The sequence below is a fragment of the Leopardus geoffroyi genome, chromosome A1 (assembly GCF_018350155.1).
Source record: "Leopardus geoffroyi isolate Oge1 chromosome A1, O.geoffroyi_Oge1_pat1.0, whole genome shotgun sequence".
NCBI classification, from domain to species: Eukaryota; Metazoa; Chordata; class Mammalia; order Carnivora; family Felidae; genus Leopardus; species Leopardus geoffroyi.
In genome coordinates, this window is record NC_059326.1 from 70201730 (window position 1) to 70222236 (window position 20507).

Consider the following 20507-nt stretch of genomic DNA (forward strand, 5'->3'; position numbering starts at 1 on the left):
CAACACTGATAGTTTTATTTTTTTTTTATTTTTTTTTTTTTTTAATGTTTTATTCGTTTTTGAGACAGAGAGAGACAGAGCATGAACAGGGGAGGGGCAGAGAGAGAGGGAGACACAGAATTGGAAGCAGGCTCCAGGCTCTGAGCCATCAGCCCAGAGCCCGACGCGGGGCTCGAACTCACGGACCGCGAGATCGTGACCTGGCTGAAGTCGGACGCTTAACCGACTGCGCCACCCAGGCGCCCCTACACTGATAGTTTTAAAAATCATGTATTTAATAAGAAGCAGCCACAATAATGTCCAGTAAGTTCTTCTGGTGCTGAATCCCATCTGTCTCTCCCACCTTTAACTCAGCAGAGAGAACAATCACGAGACTATGAACCAAGGCCACAATCCAAAATGCACAAAGTTCTGAACACCATAGGTTTCCACCTGAGTTTAAGCAAATACATTTGCAGCAAAATCATGACCGCAACTAAAAAGATCTAAAGCTACTTATAGTTATAACTTACCCCATTATTGTGAACAATCATAGTGCTGCAGAAAGTTTTTTTTTTACTGCAGAAGCAATAATGTGTTTAATTGTGGGGTGCTGTCTGAGACCCCGCTGAGGTGTTACAGAATATGCTGTATATGTACATTTTCTAAAAATCTAATAAATTCTGGATTTGGAAAATCATTTGGACAAGGGACTGTGAATCTGTGTTTTTTACCACTTTTTTTTTTTTTTTATTTATTTTTGGGACAGAGAGAGACAGAGCATGAACGGGGGAGGGGCAGAGAGAGAGGGAGACACAGAATCGGAAACAGGCTCCAGGCTCTGAGCCATCAGCCCAGAGCCCGACGTGGGGCTCGAACTCACGGACCGCGAGGTCGTGACCTGGCTGAAGTCGGACGCTTAACCGACTGCGCCACCCAGGCGCCCCAGAATCTGTGTTTTTTAAAGAAGAGTTTAAAGGAAATCAGAAATGTAAATTAAAGAGATAAAATGAGATAATATAGATAAAATGTGAGATTTCACTTATATTTCAAAATCATAGTTATTTTTCTGTCTCAGTTTTCACAACTGCTTGAGCTAAATTAGATTCAATTTAGAAATGTAGCATCCACCCAATTCGGCTAATAAATTGTGCTATCTTATTAAAATGACTTATACACACAGTTAGCTCTCATCTATAACAACAATATCTCTAATAATTCAGGTTTGGTCACTGCCCACTGAGTCATGTGCTCCTGAGAGCAAGTGCTGGGGTCGGGTCCAGGAGAAAGAGCTCAAAACTAAGTGTGAGTACACAGCATTCCAGGTTCAACTACATCGTATTGCTCACACCTCTTAATCAGCCAGGAAAAATAAAGATTAAAAAAAAAATCAATGAGCAAAACAAAACTACTCACTCAGATATTGTAAAGAAATCCATAAGTTCAGATGTTGAAGCCTTGTTCCAATACGTAAACAAAGCATCTAGAAGATAAACATTAATTTGGTCAGAATCACGATGTGTATTACATGCATTAGGGGACGGGGAAAAGATTTTGGAGCATAAACCCCCAAACCCTCCTGCTTTTACAGCTAATCAAAGAACAAACCACAGTGACCAATCTATACCGGTAACATATACAACATGCACATTCAATTTAAAGAAGCTACATGTGGGAGCACCTGGGTGCCTCAGTCGGTTAAGTGTCTGACTCTTGGTTTCAGCTCAGGTCATGATCTCACGGTTTCCTGAGTTCGATTCCCACACTGGGCTCTGTGCTGACAGTGTGGAATCTGCCTGGGATTCTCTCTCACCCTCTCTCTCTGCCCTGCCCCCACTTGTGCTATCAGTCTCTCTCAAAATAAATAAATAAAAACTTAAAAAAAATAACTGAACTTTAACCTCATCCTGCATCACTCAGCACCATATAGTACACACACACACACACACACACACACACACACACACGTGTGTGTGTGTGTGTGTGTGTGTGTGTGTGTGTGTATATATATATATATATATATTTTTTTTTTTTTTTTCCCCAAAGGTTGACTGCCATGTGCAGCACCTCATTTGGATGTGTCTGGAGTCTTGGAAGCTGGACTCTCCTACATTCTCCCACAAATAGACCTTGAGAGCTTGTCTGGAGGTTCCAGCAGGGAAGCACAGCTATCATATACCTTTGACCCAAGAATGGTCCTCCTCTGTCAGGGAGGGTCGTCCTCTTTGACCAAGTGCACAGCTTTGGGAGGGACACACATGGAGCAGGGAGGGAGGAAGGGGACACCCACCTAGCCAGCCAGATTGGCCAAATCAATCCTGGCGATCAATGGGGTGACAGATGTCACAGCCAGATAACCCTCACATCCCTTTTTTTTTTTTCATTTGAGAGAGAGAGCACGAGTGAGAGAGAGGGGCAGAGAGAGAGAGAGAGAGAAAGTTTTAAGCAGGCTTCACACTGAGCCTGACACAGGGCTTGATCCCACAACGCTGGGATCATGACCTGAGCTAAAATCAAGAGCTGGATGTTCAAACGACTCAGCCACCCAGTTTCCTTTATAGTACACATTTAAGTTATATATAATGTGCTCTTAAATGGACCAGAAATTTCAAAGAATACAAGTAGGCATATAATCTCAAGTTAGGCTCTCTCTTTGCTTACTACACAATCTCTCTCCAGTAAGGAATCTATTGAAAATTCTTGTATGTACTTCAGTACCCTCTTCCTAGCACACACATGCAGAAATGGAGGCATACATGCTGCACACACTGTTTCTCCTTTGGGTTTTAATTCAACAACATAGTCTAGATCAATTCCAATCTTTTCCAAGTTGCATCATATTCCTCTCCATGAATGCACTGATTGAGTTAGCCAGTCCCTTACTGATAGATATTTACTTGTTTTTTTCTCCCTAATCTTTTGCCACCTTATATTATGGTTTGAAGAACATCCTTTTACATGGATGTTTGCACACTTGTCCAATTACATCCGTAGGACAAATATTCTAGAAGTGAAACAGCCATGTCAAATGTTATGTGCATTTAAAATTTTGACAGATATTGCCAAATAGTTTTCCAAACATGCAATGTATGCAATTTCCTGTTTCTCAGCATGATGATTCAGTATCCTCTCAATTAAGAAGTCACACTCATACCCACTCTGCATCAAGATGACCTGGCATATTTTTAGTGAAGGCAAATCCTATAAATATATTTATAGGAAGCATTCTCTGTGTATGACCCTTAGCTTTTTAGCATTGCACAAAGAGTGTTATCATTGGATAGTTAAACACGTTTGCATTCTTTTTTTTACTGTTTATTTTTGAGAGAGAGAGTGCAAGAACATGAGTGGGGGAGGGGGAGAGAAAGAGGAGGGGATGAGAGGATCTGAAGCAGGCTCTGGGCTCTGTGTGGACAGCAGAGAGCCTGACATGGCACCTGAACTCACACACTGTGAGATCAAGATCTGAGTCAAAGTCAGAAACTTAACCGACTAAGCCACCCAGGAGCCCCAAACGCTTTTGCTTCTTATATTTTGTCTCGGTTGGGAAATTGGTGAAGAGATTTCTCTCAGGAAAAAAAGCCAGTGAGTCTTGGGTCCTGAGGTGAGCAAGAGCATGTCTGCAGAGATGCTGATGGCTCCTGAAGGTGCATGGCCGCAGACTTTTTACTCCACACTTGTCTAGAATGGTGACAGGCAGGGGAAGCCATGGGGGAGATATATATATATATATATATATATATATATATATATATATATGGCGACTCTGTTCTCTTGCAGGCTCTCTCCTGGGTGGTCTCATGATTGCATACCTATCAAATCTGAATTCTCACCATGGCCAGAGGAAGAATTCCAATTTATAGATAAGCTAATGAAGGCTTAGAGAAGTCAAGTAATTCTCCCAATTACCAACTTGAAGAATCGTGGTGGGATGGGGATTTAAATCAAATATACCTGATTTTCATGTTTTTTTTAAATGTTTATTTATCTATTTTGAGAACGAGACAGAGGGTGCAAGCAGGGGAGAGGCAGAGAATCTCAAGCAGGCTTCACGTTGTCTGTAGTCTGACGTAGGGCTTGATCCCACAAACCATGAGATTGTGACCTAAGCCAAAATCAAGAGTTGAACGCTCAACCAACTGAGCCATCCAGGTGCCCCAAGTACACCTAATTTTAAAAGCCACGTTAAGGGGTGCCTGGGCTGGATCAGTCGAAGGAGTATGTGACTCTTGATCTCAGGGGCTTGAGTTCAAGCACCATGCTAGATACAGAGATTACTTAAATAAATAAAATTAATTTTTAAAAAAGCCATGTTTAGTCTACTAGACAAGTAAAATGAGTAGGTTGGTTGAGGGATTCTGAGTTTAGATTCCAGAGGGACAGAGTCTGGTTACTTGAGGTTGACCATCCTCATGTGGTGAGAACCCAAAGAGCCAAGTGAACATGGGAGGAGGGGGAGGGTGGCTCTCAGGGTCAACCTGCAGACATCTTTGGTAACCCCAGCACATATCAGACAAAACCGGCTGGCTAGCCAAGAGGCACCAAGCCGCCTTTCCTTTTGGCTATTGGGTGAGGCTGAGGCTGAGGCTACTGGCCAAGGAAAGGGGGGAAGACAACTAACCTCTATGAAGGAGGGAAGGGCCCAACATATAGAAGGTGCTCCTTGAATGTGGAATAAGGAAAAGAGTAGCTATAGGGTTACACAGTTGACTTTGGTCTGGCAGAATACTCCAAAGGCAATTTCTCCCCCACCCCATACCATACACAAGAATCAAGTCCAGGTAGACGTTAAGATTTCAATGTGAAAGTTTAAATAAAATAACCACTTTTAAAGAAAATGTAGAAGAATATCTTCATAACTCTGGGGTAGATGAGGATTTTTTAAACAGGACACACACAAATGTTCACATTATAAAAGGAAAGAAATTGATAAGTTGAAGGTAATTTTTTAGAAAAGATGCTCTAAAACTGTTTTTGAAGAGATGGTTGCATTTTTCAAGTATGCACATGGCCTTCCAAAGTGCTGACTTTAAAGGAAAACTTTCACTTGGATGCAAAATTTTGGATACTCTAGTAGTTCCGTTCTGGTTATATATCATATTTATTATTTGAAACTTGAAATGTTTTAAAGAAAATTTTCAGCAAAGGAAAAAACAGCATTACAAGGCTGGCTAATAAGATTCACTCACCACGATGATGTAAAGTTCAGAACTTTTGATATTAAGGGAAGAATTTCAATTTTATAGCTCAAATATCAGAGTAAGTGCCCAGTGCTTTGTTATTTGGTCATCACTCAAGGAAAATCTTGTCTGTTGTTTATTTAAAGCTATTTTAAAATAAAGGTGACGGAAAAATAAAACAGTCCAGTCCTGAAGCACTTTAAGGACAGTATGCTGTTCCTAACATCTGAGTACTAAGGTCAGGCTGTTAATGCTATGGAAATGGAAGCTTGATATAAAAGTAATACTATTTTTTAGGCAGAAATGTCTTCCCCTGGGTGTTTAAAGCCCATACCTACTGCCACCACACACAGGCAGCACGAGATGCCTTCAACATTTTGTTTTCAAAAGACTTTGCTCACTCAATATGTTTCGCAGTAAACTTTCTGATATGTTGCAGGGAAAGTAGGATAAGATTTTTGAACAAGTTAAGAAATGTGACCTTGTACCATGACATGATTTCATGTGATTGCTTGTATGACAAAACTAGAGTTGAAATGTCTATCACAGATATTTAAAACTTTATTCTATTAAAAAAATATGGTCGTCAAAGCCTTCAGAAACTTAACCTACTGGGGTGGCTGGGCAGCTCAGTCAGGAGGAGAGGGAGACACAGCCTCCAGGCTCTGAACTGTCAGGTTGAACTCAAAAACTGTGAGATCATGACCAGAGCTGAAGTCAGATGCTTAACTGACTGAGCCACCCAGGTGCCCCTCGACTCTTGATTTGAGCCCAGGTCATGATCTCACAGTTCATGAATTCAAGCCCACTGACAGCACAGAGCCTTCTTAAGATTCTCTCTCTCTCCATCTCCCTGCCCTTCCTCGACCCATGCACACGTGTGCTCTCTCCAAAAATAAATAACTAAACTTAAAAAAAAAACTTAACATGCACACGTGTGCTCTCTCCAAAAATAAATAACTAAACTTAAAAAAAAAAACTTAACATGCACACGTGTGCTCTCTCCAAAAATAAATAACTAAACTTAAAAAAAAAACTTAATCTACTATGATACTACTATTTCCACTAGAAAACGAAAAACTCACATCTCACTTCCAGTTAAAGCCAGGAATGTCACACACTCTCTAAATGGAATTGATGCTTAGATCCCCCAATACTACATATTCCAATTCAAGAGCCTGACTAGAAAGTTATGCAAGTTGCCAGTACGTTTGTTTGGACAAATAAAATTAAAAAAAAAAAAAAAATCAAAAGCTACCTCAATTATCTGCTTCTGTCTCATTTAAGATGGTATGTCTGAGTTTAATAAAAAATATTTTTAAATGGCCCATGCACATTTTAGAACTCATTTTCTAGAACAATTAGTAAAAATCTTTTTCCAAATTAAGACTTTTATTTCTACTACATTTAGAAAATTAACACGTATTTCAAACATGGAAGAAAAGCCTTTTAAATCCTTATATCCTTTCAAACAATTACAAGTTTTAAAAATTAAACTAAATACTAAACGAAGAAAGTAAAACTGACATCCTTATTTTAACCTACCATCAGACATGCTTTTTAAGATGTAGAGGAAACACATCAGCAGGCTCTTAATTTCAGACTGGTCAAGTTTGTCACAGCGAACCACAGAATTTCCCAAAGCGCCACCTTGCTGGTGCTAAAAAAAAAAAAGGAAGTACAGGTGATTTTTTTTTATCCTTCATTACAGGGAAAACAAAACTAGGTTCATTTTTCTCCCTTGAAAGAGAAAGACTCTTAGAACTGAGTCAAATCATACAAATCGGAAGGTATAACTACTTTGTCAACAAACTACAGGCACACCTTCACCAAATACACACACAGGTGCTGGTGCATAGGAGCTCTGACTCGTCTCCTTTCACATACTTTCCTAAGAGACAAGCCAGAAGGCGCGGGCTTTTCAAACTGGGTAACTATAGTTGTGGCTACCAGCTTAGTTCTGAAATGCCAAGTACAATCTCATGCAGAAAGTATGCGTACTAGGATCAGACACAGAAATGATGCTTCAAAAGACACTGCAGGATATGGTTGGGAACCATATCCTCAGGAGAACGCCAGTGGCTGAAAGAGCAAATAAAATCTATCCTGCTCCTGTGTACCAGCCACGAAAGCCTGGTGCTGAGTCACTGGCATTCAGCTGACAACGTGGGGCACCCTTGGGGAAAAGCGATAGGCAGGTACCCAATAGGGCCAAATAGGGACAGCTCAGCAGAGTGTGGCCAAAGACCCTGAATTGATGAGATCATCCCCTCACCAGCTTAGCCCAACACCGCAAACTTCTGAACACGCAGGGCATAGGGTGAGAGCAGTTTTGCCACTAGACAGCAGGTTCACGTTGAAAAAAAAAAAAAAAAAAAAAAAAGAACAAGAATCTCATCTCCTGATAAAAACACAGGAGATTTTAAAATCTTCAAAGTTACATTTCCAATCGAAATCAGGATTTTATTTTATTTTTTTTTTTTGCCAAATACCAAAGCAGAAAGATCAATTAAAAATATCTTTCATTCAAGGCATTGGGGGGCAATTGAAAAAAAATAACGATAAATGGGCTTAACTAACCACACACGTGTGAGTATTTCTAGTATAGGAAGAAACACAGGTGCAGTTAGTGGCAAAAGTGTCGTGCAGGTGCATTGTCTCGCCCACCCACTTCGCCAGGGCCACGAGGAGAACCCAGGACTTCTTGCAGTGGGAGGGAAGGAGCGGCATGCAGAGTTTTCTCTGGCAAAGGTGGAATCGTTAGAAGGGAAAAATCCACAGTGACCCGGTTTTTCCTGGCTGACTGGCAGCTCTCTTCCTCCTCTCCAGCACTGCGTATGATGCAAGCGGAATGCCTCCTGAGCGGCTTCTCACTCTACACGTGAAGGCAAGTCATGGTCAAGGGAGAAGGTCAGTATGTCATGACGCACACTGAAATGCTGGCGTCTCTACAGAATGGCACTGGAGGATAATCGTGTCAATGCCAGCCATAGAAGTACAGGTATGGTTACAACCCTGATTTTCCACGTGCCTGAGAGCTAGAAGCTAAGCGGTTCACCTATTTAGTGGTGCGCTTGCCTAGAACTTGAAATAACTCAGGAAAATGGTGGCGAAGGCAAAACCAATCTACCATTGTCCCGGGTTTAAAGTCAAGCTTTATCCATTCCCACAAAGTTCCAAATAGCCCGACCTTTGATTATTTCAAGAAAAAAAAGTTAAATATGAGGAGGATGCGTTGTGTTGGGGGTACCAGTGTGAGACGGTTTTCAATAAAGCCTTACCCCTAAATCACCTATATGATGAATTAATTTTTCTGGAGCTGGCTTTGGACTCAATACTCATTTGTATGGAAAACTGTGTATAAATGGTATTCTCTGACAGGCCATGGGCATTTTAAATGAGTGGCATTTTGATCTCCCTACCTGTCCAACCTGCCAAAACTATTTGCTCAAGGTCCTCCACTATAAACATTGCCCTCACCTGAACTCCTGGAAACAGGAATTGGGGTTTCAGGAAATGGGCTCCATCCTTAGATAATACTCTGATCATCTACTCCAGGTTAATAGACTTATTAAAAAAAAAAAAGTCACACTGATTGAACACTAGAACACGAAGCAAGGTTTACTTTGTGCTAAATCCATTAGTTTTAAGAAATATTTAAGTTAGATGACAAGAAATTACCTTATCCAGGGAATTGCTTTTCTCACTATTCCTTTCTGGAAGGCTGTTCCCCGAATCTGTGCTTATGAGGGATCCTCTTGAATCAGCATTTCTCACACTATTGATGTTTGGAGTTGACGTCGTATATGGAGAAGCTAAAGGGAAATTTAAGCCAAGACCAAAGATATGGTGAGACAGAACAAAATAAAGGTAAGTGCTGAACTTTAAGCGAAATTGCTTTTATGGGCCTTGTTTCTTCTGTTAGGAAGCTGGCTCAAACACTGCATTCAACTACCTCACCTTTAAAGAACCAGACCATGGGGCGCCTGGGTGGCTCAGTCGGTTAAGCGTCCGACTTTGGCTCAGGTCATGATCTCACGGTTCGTGAGTTCAAGCCCTACATTGGGCTCTGTGCTAACAGCTCAGAGCCTGGAGCCTGCTTCACATTCTGTGTCTCCCTCTCTCTCTGCCCCTTCCCTGCTTATGCTGTGTCTCTCTCTGTCTCAAAAATAAATAAACATTAAAAAAAAAAAATAAAGAAAGAACCAGACCATCATCTGAAACGCTCAGACGGAACCATCAGTTCCATGGCTTGTGAGAAGCCACCTCTGATTTCTTCAGGCTAAAGGAGCATTCGTGGTTTCAGAATGAGATAAAGGCTCAAAAAAATATATATTAAAAAGGCAAATCCACCTGCAACTATCAAATCAAAAAACTAAACCAATTCAATAAAACCACAGTATTCAAACTGTGTGCTAAGGTGACCTGAGAAACTCAGAGAGGTGTCTGGGGATATTTTACATTTTCAAGAAAAACACAGTGATACATGACATCTGCTGAAACTGTAGTTTCCATGTTAGATCGTGCTACATTCCTTTCGATGGTGTTGTGTCTTTGTGAAGCTAGGTATTTGGCGCTGCTGTGATTAAAAGCAAGTACTGGGTGAAAAATCACTGTGGACCAGGAACGTAAAGATGGTGGTGAGCAGTCTGATTCCAGCTGAGAAGCTGGCCAGTGCCTACCAGGCATACACATCCCATTGGTAATGGCTGTGGTGTGGTTATTAAAATTAAAATAATTTTCCTTTAAATTTATGTATTTTTCAAATGCCTACTAAGTTGTTCAGATATGAGAACTTATTAGGTTATTTTGGGGCACCTGAGTGGCTCAGTCAGTTAAGCATCTGACTCTTGGTTTTGGCTCACATCATGATCTCACAGTTTGTGAGATCGAGTCCTGCACAGGACTCGGTGCTGACAGTGTGGAGCCTGTTTGGGACTCTCGCTCTTTCCCTTACTCTGCCCCTCCCAGCTCATGTTCTCTCTCAAAATAAATAAATAAACATTAAAGAAAAAAACCTTTTTAGGTTTTTTTTGGCTGTAAGCACCTTATCAACAGAAGTGCTGGGTGTTTCATTCTGGCTTGGGGACTCCATAGAAAACTCACTGTGACGGTAAGCATGCTGCAAACTGAGAATGGTTGGGAATCTCTGCAACAGTTACGAGCAGAAATGAAATTTAACTTAGAAGTAAAATTTGTGACATCCGTGAAAAAATAGCATTTGAAGGCAGAAATCAGCCCCTACACCTCATTACTATGGAATTTTTAAAAGTAATGGATGGACTTCCTGCTTAGATAAGACTTAAGTACCTCACTCACATAATTTAAAACGACTGTCAAACTTCCACATTCGTGCTGAACCCAAATGGCCTGGCTGGTTGTGCACACTGCATGAGCGAGCACAGCCTCCCACACCCAGGCTGAAGATGCCGTTCCCTAATGCTAGGAACAGGCCGGGGTTTTCAGATTTCCAGATGCAAATGAACTGCCGGAATGAGCTGCTTCTAAATTAATCCCGCCCTTCACCTGACACCAGGGCCATCCCTGAAACTGACTCAGCATATTAAAATTAAGAAAAGAGCCAGGGGAATTGGAACATGCAAGTGATGGCTGGAATATGTAAACCATTGGCCCCCTGCTGCCCCATCCCAGAGCAGAAGCTGTGTGATGGACTGTCATGGGGAAAAGGCAAAAATCTATGAAAAATCTAGAGCCTTTTTCTATACTTAGAGATAAAACACACATTATGACTGAATTTTAATTATAGTCCTCCTAATATAACCAGGCTTCATATTTAATGTAGAACATAATGATCATGAGAAAGAGGTCCTCAGTAAAGCAAAATTAGACTCTAAATTCCCAGAGTTTTAGGATCAGTTCCAGAAACGGAGTCCTAATCTAAGGCAAACAGATGGAAATGCAATAAATCAAAATCAGCATGCTTAGTAGAACTATGTTCCCATTGTGTGTGTGTGTGTGTGTGCATGTGTGTGTGTTTAATATCTCAGTCCAGTGCATAACCTTTAAAAATCTTAAACAACATGTAAGTGAAATGGAAAGAAGTTTAATTCACCTCTGTCTTCTTTGTACAGACAGCCCAGTGCAAAACACTGAGTAGATGGAAAAAGAAACCCTGAGTCTAAGAGGCATGTCTTTTATTTTATTTTTAAAATTTTAATTTTTTTAGAGAGTGTGCAAGTGGGGGAGGGGCAAAGGGAGAGATAGAATCTTAAGCAGACTCCATGCCCAGTGCAGAATCTGACAAGGGACTTGATCACACAACCATGAGATCATGACCTGAGCCAAAATCAGGTCAGATGCTCAACTGACTGAGCCACCCAGGCACCCAGAGAATGTGTACCTTTTAAAGCAAATGTAATCTCAGAGCAGTTTTCATCCAGGCAATGAATCCGTTCTAGAAATCTTCACGCACCACATTCCAAAGGCATTTAAAAACAACTGCGGAAGGTGCTTTCTCAAGGATTTCTACTAAGTAGAGATGTAAGGAGAAAGTCTGCTCTCAAAGGATAGGTACTAGGACTAAAGTTAACTGGAAGCTCCTTGAAGAATAAAAGAAGAGTTGCTCAAGCTACCAGAAAACAATTAGCAAACTCAGTTCAAAGGTGGGGGCTTTTCTGGAAGGCATTCCTATAAGGAACAAAGATTTAAGTATTTAAAGATGGGGGTAATAGACATGAAGCCTGAGTATAAGTAAGTCTGTTATGGTGAATTGCTATGAAAAGTGGATTCAGATCTTTAAATTTAAGAAAGAGAAAGGGATTAAATTAGTCTCAAATACTTTTCACAACTTCATCATGAACACAGAGCAACTGAAGGTCATTAATGCCATTTGAGTCTTGCTAATGATACCCAATGGCTCATTTTTACATTCTCAAGACATCCCACACCCTAACAAGGTGAATGCGGAATTGGAGAATAAATGCAGAGTCAAAGCATCACTTCATTCGAGTTTGGTCATTTCCATAAAGTCTTGAATCCTACAGAGTACTGGTCAAGGAGGTACGATTTCAACACATTCCTGGGCCCCGAGAGTCCTGAAACTGGCTACCGAGAGTATATCCCAAAGCGTGCATGACACTGAAGAAATGTGTTTGTTATAATGCAGGCAGATGAAAACACTGAGTGTCACCATGCTGAGCACTGTGCACATCTATGAGCTTCCCACCCCTCGCCGTGACTCTGTTGATGTGGACACTGATGGTGAAGAGGAGAGACACAGTGCCCAGGGCAATTAGTAAATGACAGAGTATGGATTCAAAACCGCCTCTGTGTGACTTTAAGCCCAGTGCTGTGAACTCTTGCAGACCAAATCTTCCCAGGAAAGACCCTTTCCCGCTCCTGAAGCAGTGGCTGGGTGTGTGGGCAGAACAGGGCGAAGAAGACAGAGTGAAGGCCCCAGGAGAGAGGCAAGTGCAAACATCACATGCCAGTCTCTATTCTGAGCATTCTGCATGAATTAACTCATTTAATCTTTATGACACCTAATGAGACAGCTATAACTATGAAAAATATAGGGCACCTGCGTGGCTCAGTCGGTTAAACGCCTGACGTCAGCTCAGGTCATGATCTTACAGTTTGTGAGTTCGAGCCCCACGTTGGACTCTGTGCTGACGTTTCAGAGCCTGGAGCCTGCTTCAGATTCTGTGTCTCCCTCTCTCTCTCTCTGCCCCTCCCCTGCTCGCTCTCTGTGTCTCTCTCTCAAAAATAAAATAAACATTAAAAAAAATTAAAAATACATACATAAGCATAAATAAGATTAAGGGTTGAGTACTGTAGGATAAATCTGGGCATGGTGTGGGGTTTCTGACTTTATGTTCTGCTCAGTTTCATCATCTACATGAAACAGCATCTTCACATCAAACACAAGGGCGCCTGGGTGGCTCAGTCAGTTGAATGACTCTTGATTTCAGCTCAGGTCATGATCTCGAGGTTCATGGGATTGAGCCCCGAGTCGGGCTCTGCGCTGACAGCACCGGGCCTGCTTGGATTCTCTCTCTCCCTCTCTCTCTGCCCCTCCCCTTCTCTCTCTCTCTCAAAATAAATAAATAAACTTTTTTTTTTTTTTAAAAAAAGATCAACACAAAAGGTAAAGACATAAATTTAGAATGAACTACATTCCTGAAAATTAATTTGCTGAGAGGACTGCCCTTTATTCTGTCCTGTGAGTTAATTCCATTCCTGGGTGTTCCCAGCACTGGTCACAGCAGGATGCTTTATTTATTCAAAGCATAGTTAAAGAGAGAAATGAAGACGGAATAAAGTGATTATCCGTGACAATGGTATGAAGACACATCTACGTTTCGTAACATTATCTTTAGGAAGGGGCTGGTGCAGGTGCTCAGTTAGTCAGAGTTTTAATAAGTACATTTCTCAGGGACAAAACAGAAGAGCATAAGGGAGGGGAAACAAAAATAATATAAAAACAGGGAGGGGGACAAAACATAAGAGACTCATATATATGGAGAACAAACTGAGGATTACTGGAGGGGTTGGGGGAGGGGGGATGGGTTGAATGGGTAAGGGGCACTAAGGAATCTACTCCTGAAATCACTGTTGCACTATATGCTAATTTGGATGTAAATTATAAAAAAAAATAATAAAATTAAAAAAAACTATATATAAAAAAGAAAACAACGTATACAGTGAATAAATAAAAAAAATAAGTACATTTCTCAGGTATTTTCTTACACAGAACTACTCAGTTTGAATCTCGATCTATCCCAGCTGCTTTCTTCTCCATGGGAATGGCTCTTACAATATGTCAGAGAGAAAATAATCTTCTAGGAACGATTTTAGAAAACTGATTTTAGAACTGCATTCTCACCAGAGACCACTATCTCCTCAGTAATTATTCTATCATAGTTCATCAAAATCACTATCACCACAAATAAATCCTACCCACAGCACCACCACCCCCCCACATCTGCAAAGATCCTCCTTTTCTAGAAACATAATCCAATTTGAAAGTTTTAAGTTTTTGTTTTTTGGGTTTTTTTTTGAGACAGAGACAGTGGGAGTTGGGGTGAGGGGCGGGGCAGGGGGGGGGGGCTGGGCAGCAGAGAGAAAGAGAAAGAGAAAATCCCAAGCAGGCTCCAGTGCTGCCAGAACAGAGCCCCATACGGGGCTCAAACCCACAAAACCAGGAGATCATGACCTGAGCCAAAAACCAAGAGTCGGATCCTTAACTGATTGAGCCACCCAGGTGCCCCTGAAAGTTTTAAATGATAACTTAAGCATTAACAAAAACAAAAAGCAAACAGCACAGATATGTGATTAAGTATACTGAATTTGCAGTGCAGGAGAATTTGGAGGGTCTGTATTTCAGTGTAGAGTGGAGGGGTTTCATTCATTAAATATTAAAACCAGAAGAAGAACATTCAAGGGAGAAACTCAGACTTTAAGGTTCTAATTTGAAAGTCGGAGTGGCTCTCACACTGCAGGATGAAGGCGCTTTCAGAATGAGACCAGGGAGAAGCAAACAGAGCATGAAACGTTACCGATGCCAGAGATGGCGCCAAACAGGTCCTTGTGCAGGCTGTTGTCCAGAGCGATCCCAGGCTTCTGCGGAGTCACCAGTGGGTTCGCAGCTGGCAGCGGAAGCGATTCCTCCTTCACAGTCTGCCCAAGGGGAGAGGGAAAAGAAATAGTTGAAGACGATGTTAGAAGAGTCATTGGCTGCTCTTGGAAGTGTGAAGGCACATGCCAGCAGGGGACACGTGGCCGAGACGGACACGCTGCGTGGGAGAAGCAGGTGCACCGCGTGCAGCGGAGGGAGGAGGTTGGCAGAGGCAGCAGACCAGGCACGAAACTGGGGACAGTGCAGCCTCGGCCCATAAAGTCACTATTTGTTTCCCCAAAATGTCTAGCACGTTCCCTTTCCAGACCTCCGATGCCCAACATTTCTTTAGATTGTTGTGGAATGTTACTTCCTCAGGGAAAAAAGCCTCACATGCCCCTTCTAACTGGAACGTGGGAAATCCTCCCAAATGAGCAGCACTGGAAAGCTCTGCAAGCTTGCAGCTTCGTGTGAACTCCCAGTCAGTGGACGAATTATGTTAATTTTGAAGTCATGTGATAAAGGGGATTTTACTGATTTTCTCAGGATTGAAGCAGTACAGAGAGATAGCATTATACCCTGAGTGACTTCTCCAGATCAGAAAAGCAGACAGGTTCGGAGGATGCACGTGTGAATACAATGTTGTACATACAGCGTGAGATTAGTGCGGGGCATTTTATTTAAGGACAGTGCCCTTTGGAACTACAGAACCCATTCTACACATACGGGGTATCTCAGCATGCCTTGATTTAGGAGATGTGTCCAGAAGAGGGCAGACAGTATAAAAAATGGGACGGTGCAGCACTTGGGGGGGGGGAGGGGGAAGGGACAGAAACACACACGACAATTCCCCCAGGGTATGCCATAATCACAAAGTGGCAAGACTAACACCTGAGCCAGTTCACGGGTCCAGAATAAAAGCAAAAAGAAGATCGCTGCACTGGTAGTATGTATGCAAATGAATGGTAGACAGTCCCCAACCCAAACATTTTGAGATCGTCTCTGGGATCATCCTTCAATCAACTTAATTTCCAATACATCTTCCAATGACTGCATGAGGATAATATAAATTAAGATGCCTGTTCTTGGAGGTGGGGCCTTGTATCACTCAGGTTGGCCTCCCTGACATCTAGTCTGACTTTCTAATTTTACAGACACTGAGAAACTCTAGCCCCAAGACGTGGCTTTTCCACGACTTGTTAGCATGTTACTATCAGAATTAGGGCTACTAGCCCTGAGCTCTCATAGTACACAGGTTGGAACTATGCATTTTTCTTTTAACCTCCTCTCCCTATAAATTTTTGTTGAATACACAGTGAAGGTCCTTATATCTTACAAGATATGGTCCAGTAGGAAAGCATGGTTTGAATAATGATTTTCAACCTAACAGTTGAAGGTTAATAGACTGGCTCCATCTTAGCCAGAAATGCAATTAAACCAGAGTACTATGGACTATTATGGTTTGGGTGGAGGGAAAAAAAAAAAAAAAAAGAATGGATGTGTCCCCTGCAAATTCATACCCGCCCAGAACCTCGGAATGTGACCTTATTTGTAGATGTGGTGAAGATGGAAGGTAAAATGAAGTCATCCTGGATTAGGAGGCCTACATCCAATTACTGTGTTCTTATGAGAAAACAAGAGGACATCAGAGACCCAGATACACGCCAGGGGGGAGGCCCTGTGAAGGCGGAGGCTGAGACTGTAACAACGTGGCCACAAGCCAAAGAACACAAGGATTTGGGGCAACCACCGGAAGCTGTGAGAGAGGCATGGAACAGACATTTCACACGGGGCCTCCAGAAAGGACCAATCCTGCGGATACCTTGATTTCGGACTTCTGGCCTCCTGACTGTGAAAGAATGAAATTCTGTTGTTTTTGGCCACCCGGTTCGTGTGACTTGGTTAGGGCAGCCACAGGGACGAATGCAGACTGTATCTAGATGTATGTGCTTACGTACACTGCCGGGGTTCACGGGGAAGGGTGACACATCCCTCACGTTGATCCGTTGCACGTTCTCGATTAGCAGACCAAACAGAGGCAGGTAGAGAGTGGCTATCCTTGCTTGATGGCTCTGAAACAAAGGCACACAGTGTAAATTTACCCCAAGGCTCTGAGAATTTCACGATGGACCAAGCTGGCAGTGGCCACCTCCTGTATTCGGATCCTTGCTATGAAGACTATTAGATTTTACTGTGTAAACAGCGAAGGGTCTTAGTGAGGTTACCGCTAATTTTCTAATTGGTTACTTTCTCTGTAATACTTAAAATGAAGGACATTTTACCAATCCATATTTCCTTCCACTGGGGTCCACTCACCCTCGAAGCATATCTGTCATCAAAAGAATGCTTTATCAGCAGGTTCTTGAGCACGCTGATGGCAATCAGTCGGACCTCCCTAAACTCTTGGAGGGCGGTCCCCACCTCCCTCAGCAACAGCCCCACCAAGAAGTGGTTTCTACAGAACTCGTCTGTTAATGAGTAGTCAAGCTGGAGATCTGAAATGAGGGACAGAAACTGCTTTAGTTCCAGAGGCTATAATGCACTTTGAATAAAACAGAAGCCAAACCCACCCTCTGCATTTAGCCCACCCTGTGTGTCAACAGATGATTAAACTTAACTTCACTCGGGAAAAGGTTGATTATCTAAAATACTGCTCTAATTCCTGGGGCTCCTGGGTGGCTCAGGTCATGATCTCACAGTTTGTGAGATCGAGCCCTGGTCGGTCTCTGTGCTGACAGCTCAGAGCCAGGAGACTGTTTCGTATTCTCTATCTCCTTCTCTCTCTGTCCCTCCCCTACTTGCCCTCTCTGTCTCTCCCTCCCTCTCAAAGATAAATTAACTTAAAAAAAAACATATTGCTCTAGTTATCACATCAAACTCTTAAACAAAATTTAAATACAGATAATTGTACTGGACTTTGATTTTAGAAGATGTTACATCTTGCATAAATATTAAGTGAATAGTTTTAGTACTAATTTTTGGAATACACAACATGTTATACTACAAATGAAATTTGGTTATCGATGTGAAATAGAAAATAAAGTTATTGTCTGATATTATGGAGAAGTAATTTGTACCTAACAAACATGTCACTAAAGAAAGAATAAATACACATAGTCTATTAAAATATTTGTTCTTTACTACTTGAGTTCATCAATCCATTTTCTGGTCATTAAAGCCTATATGCTCTCATTAAAACCCAATGTGTTTAAAAAGAACATGTTAGCATATAACCTATTTATTCTGCTATCACTGAATGAAGAACTTCCTTAACATAGAATTTTTAAAAATTTACTCAGTACTTCTACACCTCTATAAGTAAGTTTAAAAAACTAATATAAACTAAAACTGAAATACACAAAGCACCAAGCTAAACTAGTAACTCATCAGCAAGGTAAGTGATAAAACTGGTATCTCTTATGGAGAACAAATAGAAGGAAATGTGAAATCTACTGAAGGAGGGTAAATAAAAGCAACTCAGGGGCACCTGGGGGCTCAGTCGGTTGGGTGGCCGACTTCGGCTCAGGTCATGATCTCATAGTCCGTGAGTTCGAGCCCCGCATCGGGCTCTGTGCTGACAGCTCAGAGCCTGGAGCCTGCTTCAGATTCTGTGTCTCCCTCTCTTTCTGCCCCTCCCCTGCTCACTCTGTCTCTCTCTTAAAAATAAACATTAAAATAAAAAAAAAAATTAAAAAGGCGACTACACATCACTCTCAAGTTGAAATACACCTTTCAGTAAGCTGTAGCTAGAATCTCAATTCTTATATTGAATCCATTATTAGAGGAAAATCTATAGACCCCTTCTTTGACTTTGATTCCATATTAGTTACTTCTAAACCTATCCAAAATACCGACCCAAGTCCTATGCAGAAGGCCAGGGAAAAAGTATCCAACTTTCCAGAATAATCATGTCCACTGTTTACTACTGTTTTAAGCTCTGTTTACTCAAATGACAGTTCATAGCTTGAATTCACATAAAACCCTTAGGAGAAAGCTGTGGGTTTAACTGCATATGTGTGCGTGCATCTGTACAGAGAAGGGGTAAACAGGTGAGAAGGGAAAGGAAGGAGAATGCTCAAAACATGGACTCCTATCAGTGTCATAAGGTATATTATCTGTAGGTGACCCACATCCACCTGCCAGGGTAGCCCCTCTTGGTCCCAAATACTCTGACAATCTACTAAGAACTTGTCTGAGTCTGCTGGGCACCTGACCCTTGACCCAGGATGCTCACCCCCGCCTCACCCAGCTTTTTGCCAATTATCACCCCAAAGTCACCTTTCACAGTGAGGCTTTTCCTGGCCACCCTCTCTCAGATGCCCCCCTGCCCATTTCATACCACCCCCCCCCCCCCGCCTCCTTGCTTTAGTTTTCTCTCCTTAGCGCTCATCACTAACATGCCACATATTTCACTTCGGTAAAACAGCCAGGCATTTTCATCCCCCTAGTCCATGACTGCATCCCAAAGTCATGGGTACCCTAGCCACCCTTGGTGCCAGCTAAATATTTGTTGAATGCATGAATGCCCACACCAGGGCCCCGATCCCCCTGCTTGCTCCTTAAAAGGCAGTCCAAGTCTGTCTTGGGGAAAGACATTTATGTGTCTGAATGAATGCTTTTGTGTGTTTCTGAGTTCCCGAGGCTGTTGATTTAGGTGTCATTAATAGTTTGGGGACATCCTTCTGCTTTTTCTCCCTTTTAGTATAAGTCATCCCCAGCACACACAAGACACTAAACTCAGTAATACCACTTGACAGACTTGACAGACTATTTTCGTTTGGCTTAGTGAAGACAAAGAAATCTTGATGAGTTTCCTCTCTTCGAACTTTAAGATACATGACAGTTAAAGACTCAACATGCAAACGTAAAACGCATGTGAAAAGCCGTGTGGCTCCTGATTCAGGTCCCTGCCACCACTACGGACAAGGACTATGAAAATGGCAGAACAGGACATTTCTGGAGTAAAGCAGGGCTTTTTGTTTGTATGACTTCTTAAAGAGGTATCCTAGAGGACCTAGGGACCCCAGGAGCAAAAACCCAGATGCCCACCCCTGGGGTGTTACAGCAATATCTTAGCCGCGGTGAGAGTAAATCCACTGGTTTACCGTGAATTTGAGAACTAATCCAAATAGCATATGGGAACCGCCGAAATGGAGAGCATACGTAAGCATCTCGGCAATGACTTGCATTCTCTTTCTTTTGAAGGAGGAAAATGCAAGAAAGCAAGCGGTCACACCCACACCTACCTACAGGAGTGTCATTTGACTCCACAGTTGGTGAAAGAAAAGCTAATTCATAAGAAAAAAGGAAAAGTGAAACAAATCAAAAAATAAACTACAGTTAAGTAAAATGGATTTTTATTTAAGCAAAGGAATTTTTCAGCGAAATAGGGCCTCACCGACATGACCTGCAGTCTAGTAAGTTTGCTGACGAGTAAGTTCCCACACAACGCTTTACCAATAGTTTTTTTTTTTTTAATGGAAATTTAACAAGAAAAAAATGAACTCATCAATAAAAAAAAAATTAGAAAATTCCAAGGTCACATTTGAGTCCATTCTCTTTTCTTATTAAAAATGGATGGCTCTTTTTGTGAAAAGACTCAGATTAATGTATGTAGAGATAGATTACCTTGGTATCTTTGGATCCTGCCTTTTCCGAATGGCATGGGGAGATTCAAAGGTATATAGTGTTCATGATTGCACACCACACGGAGAAATTCAAACTTGTATTCAAAGAGAGTCTGCAGGAAACAATGGTCAAAGATAAATACC

The 20507-nt window shown here is 41.8% G+C and overlaps 1 protein-coding gene across 25 annotated transcripts in view; it reads right to left on the reverse strand.

The window, feature by feature from the left end:
- Window positions 1-20507, reverse strand: part of DOCK9 (dedicator of cytokinesis 9) — a 291057-nt gene that overhangs the window by 53205 nt on the left and 217345 nt on the right. For all 25 annotated transcript variants that reach the window (XM_045444882.1, XM_045444848.1, XM_045444766.1 and 22 more), the window contains exons 30-36: window positions 20365-20476; window positions 17053-17231; window positions 16695-16808; window positions 14678-14798; window positions 8841-8974; window positions 6705-6819; window positions 1396-1462 (exon numbers count right to left, since the gene is read on the reverse strand). In XM_045444882.1, the coding sequence (XP_045300838.1) occupies window positions 1396-1462; window positions 6705-6819; window positions 8841-8974; window positions 14678-14798; window positions 16695-16808; window positions 17053-17231; window positions 20365-20476 (842 nt within the window). The remainder of the gene's footprint in view (window positions 1-1395; window positions 1463-6704; window positions 6820-8840; window positions 8975-14677; window positions 14799-16694; window positions 16809-17052; window positions 17232-20364; window positions 20477-20507) is intronic.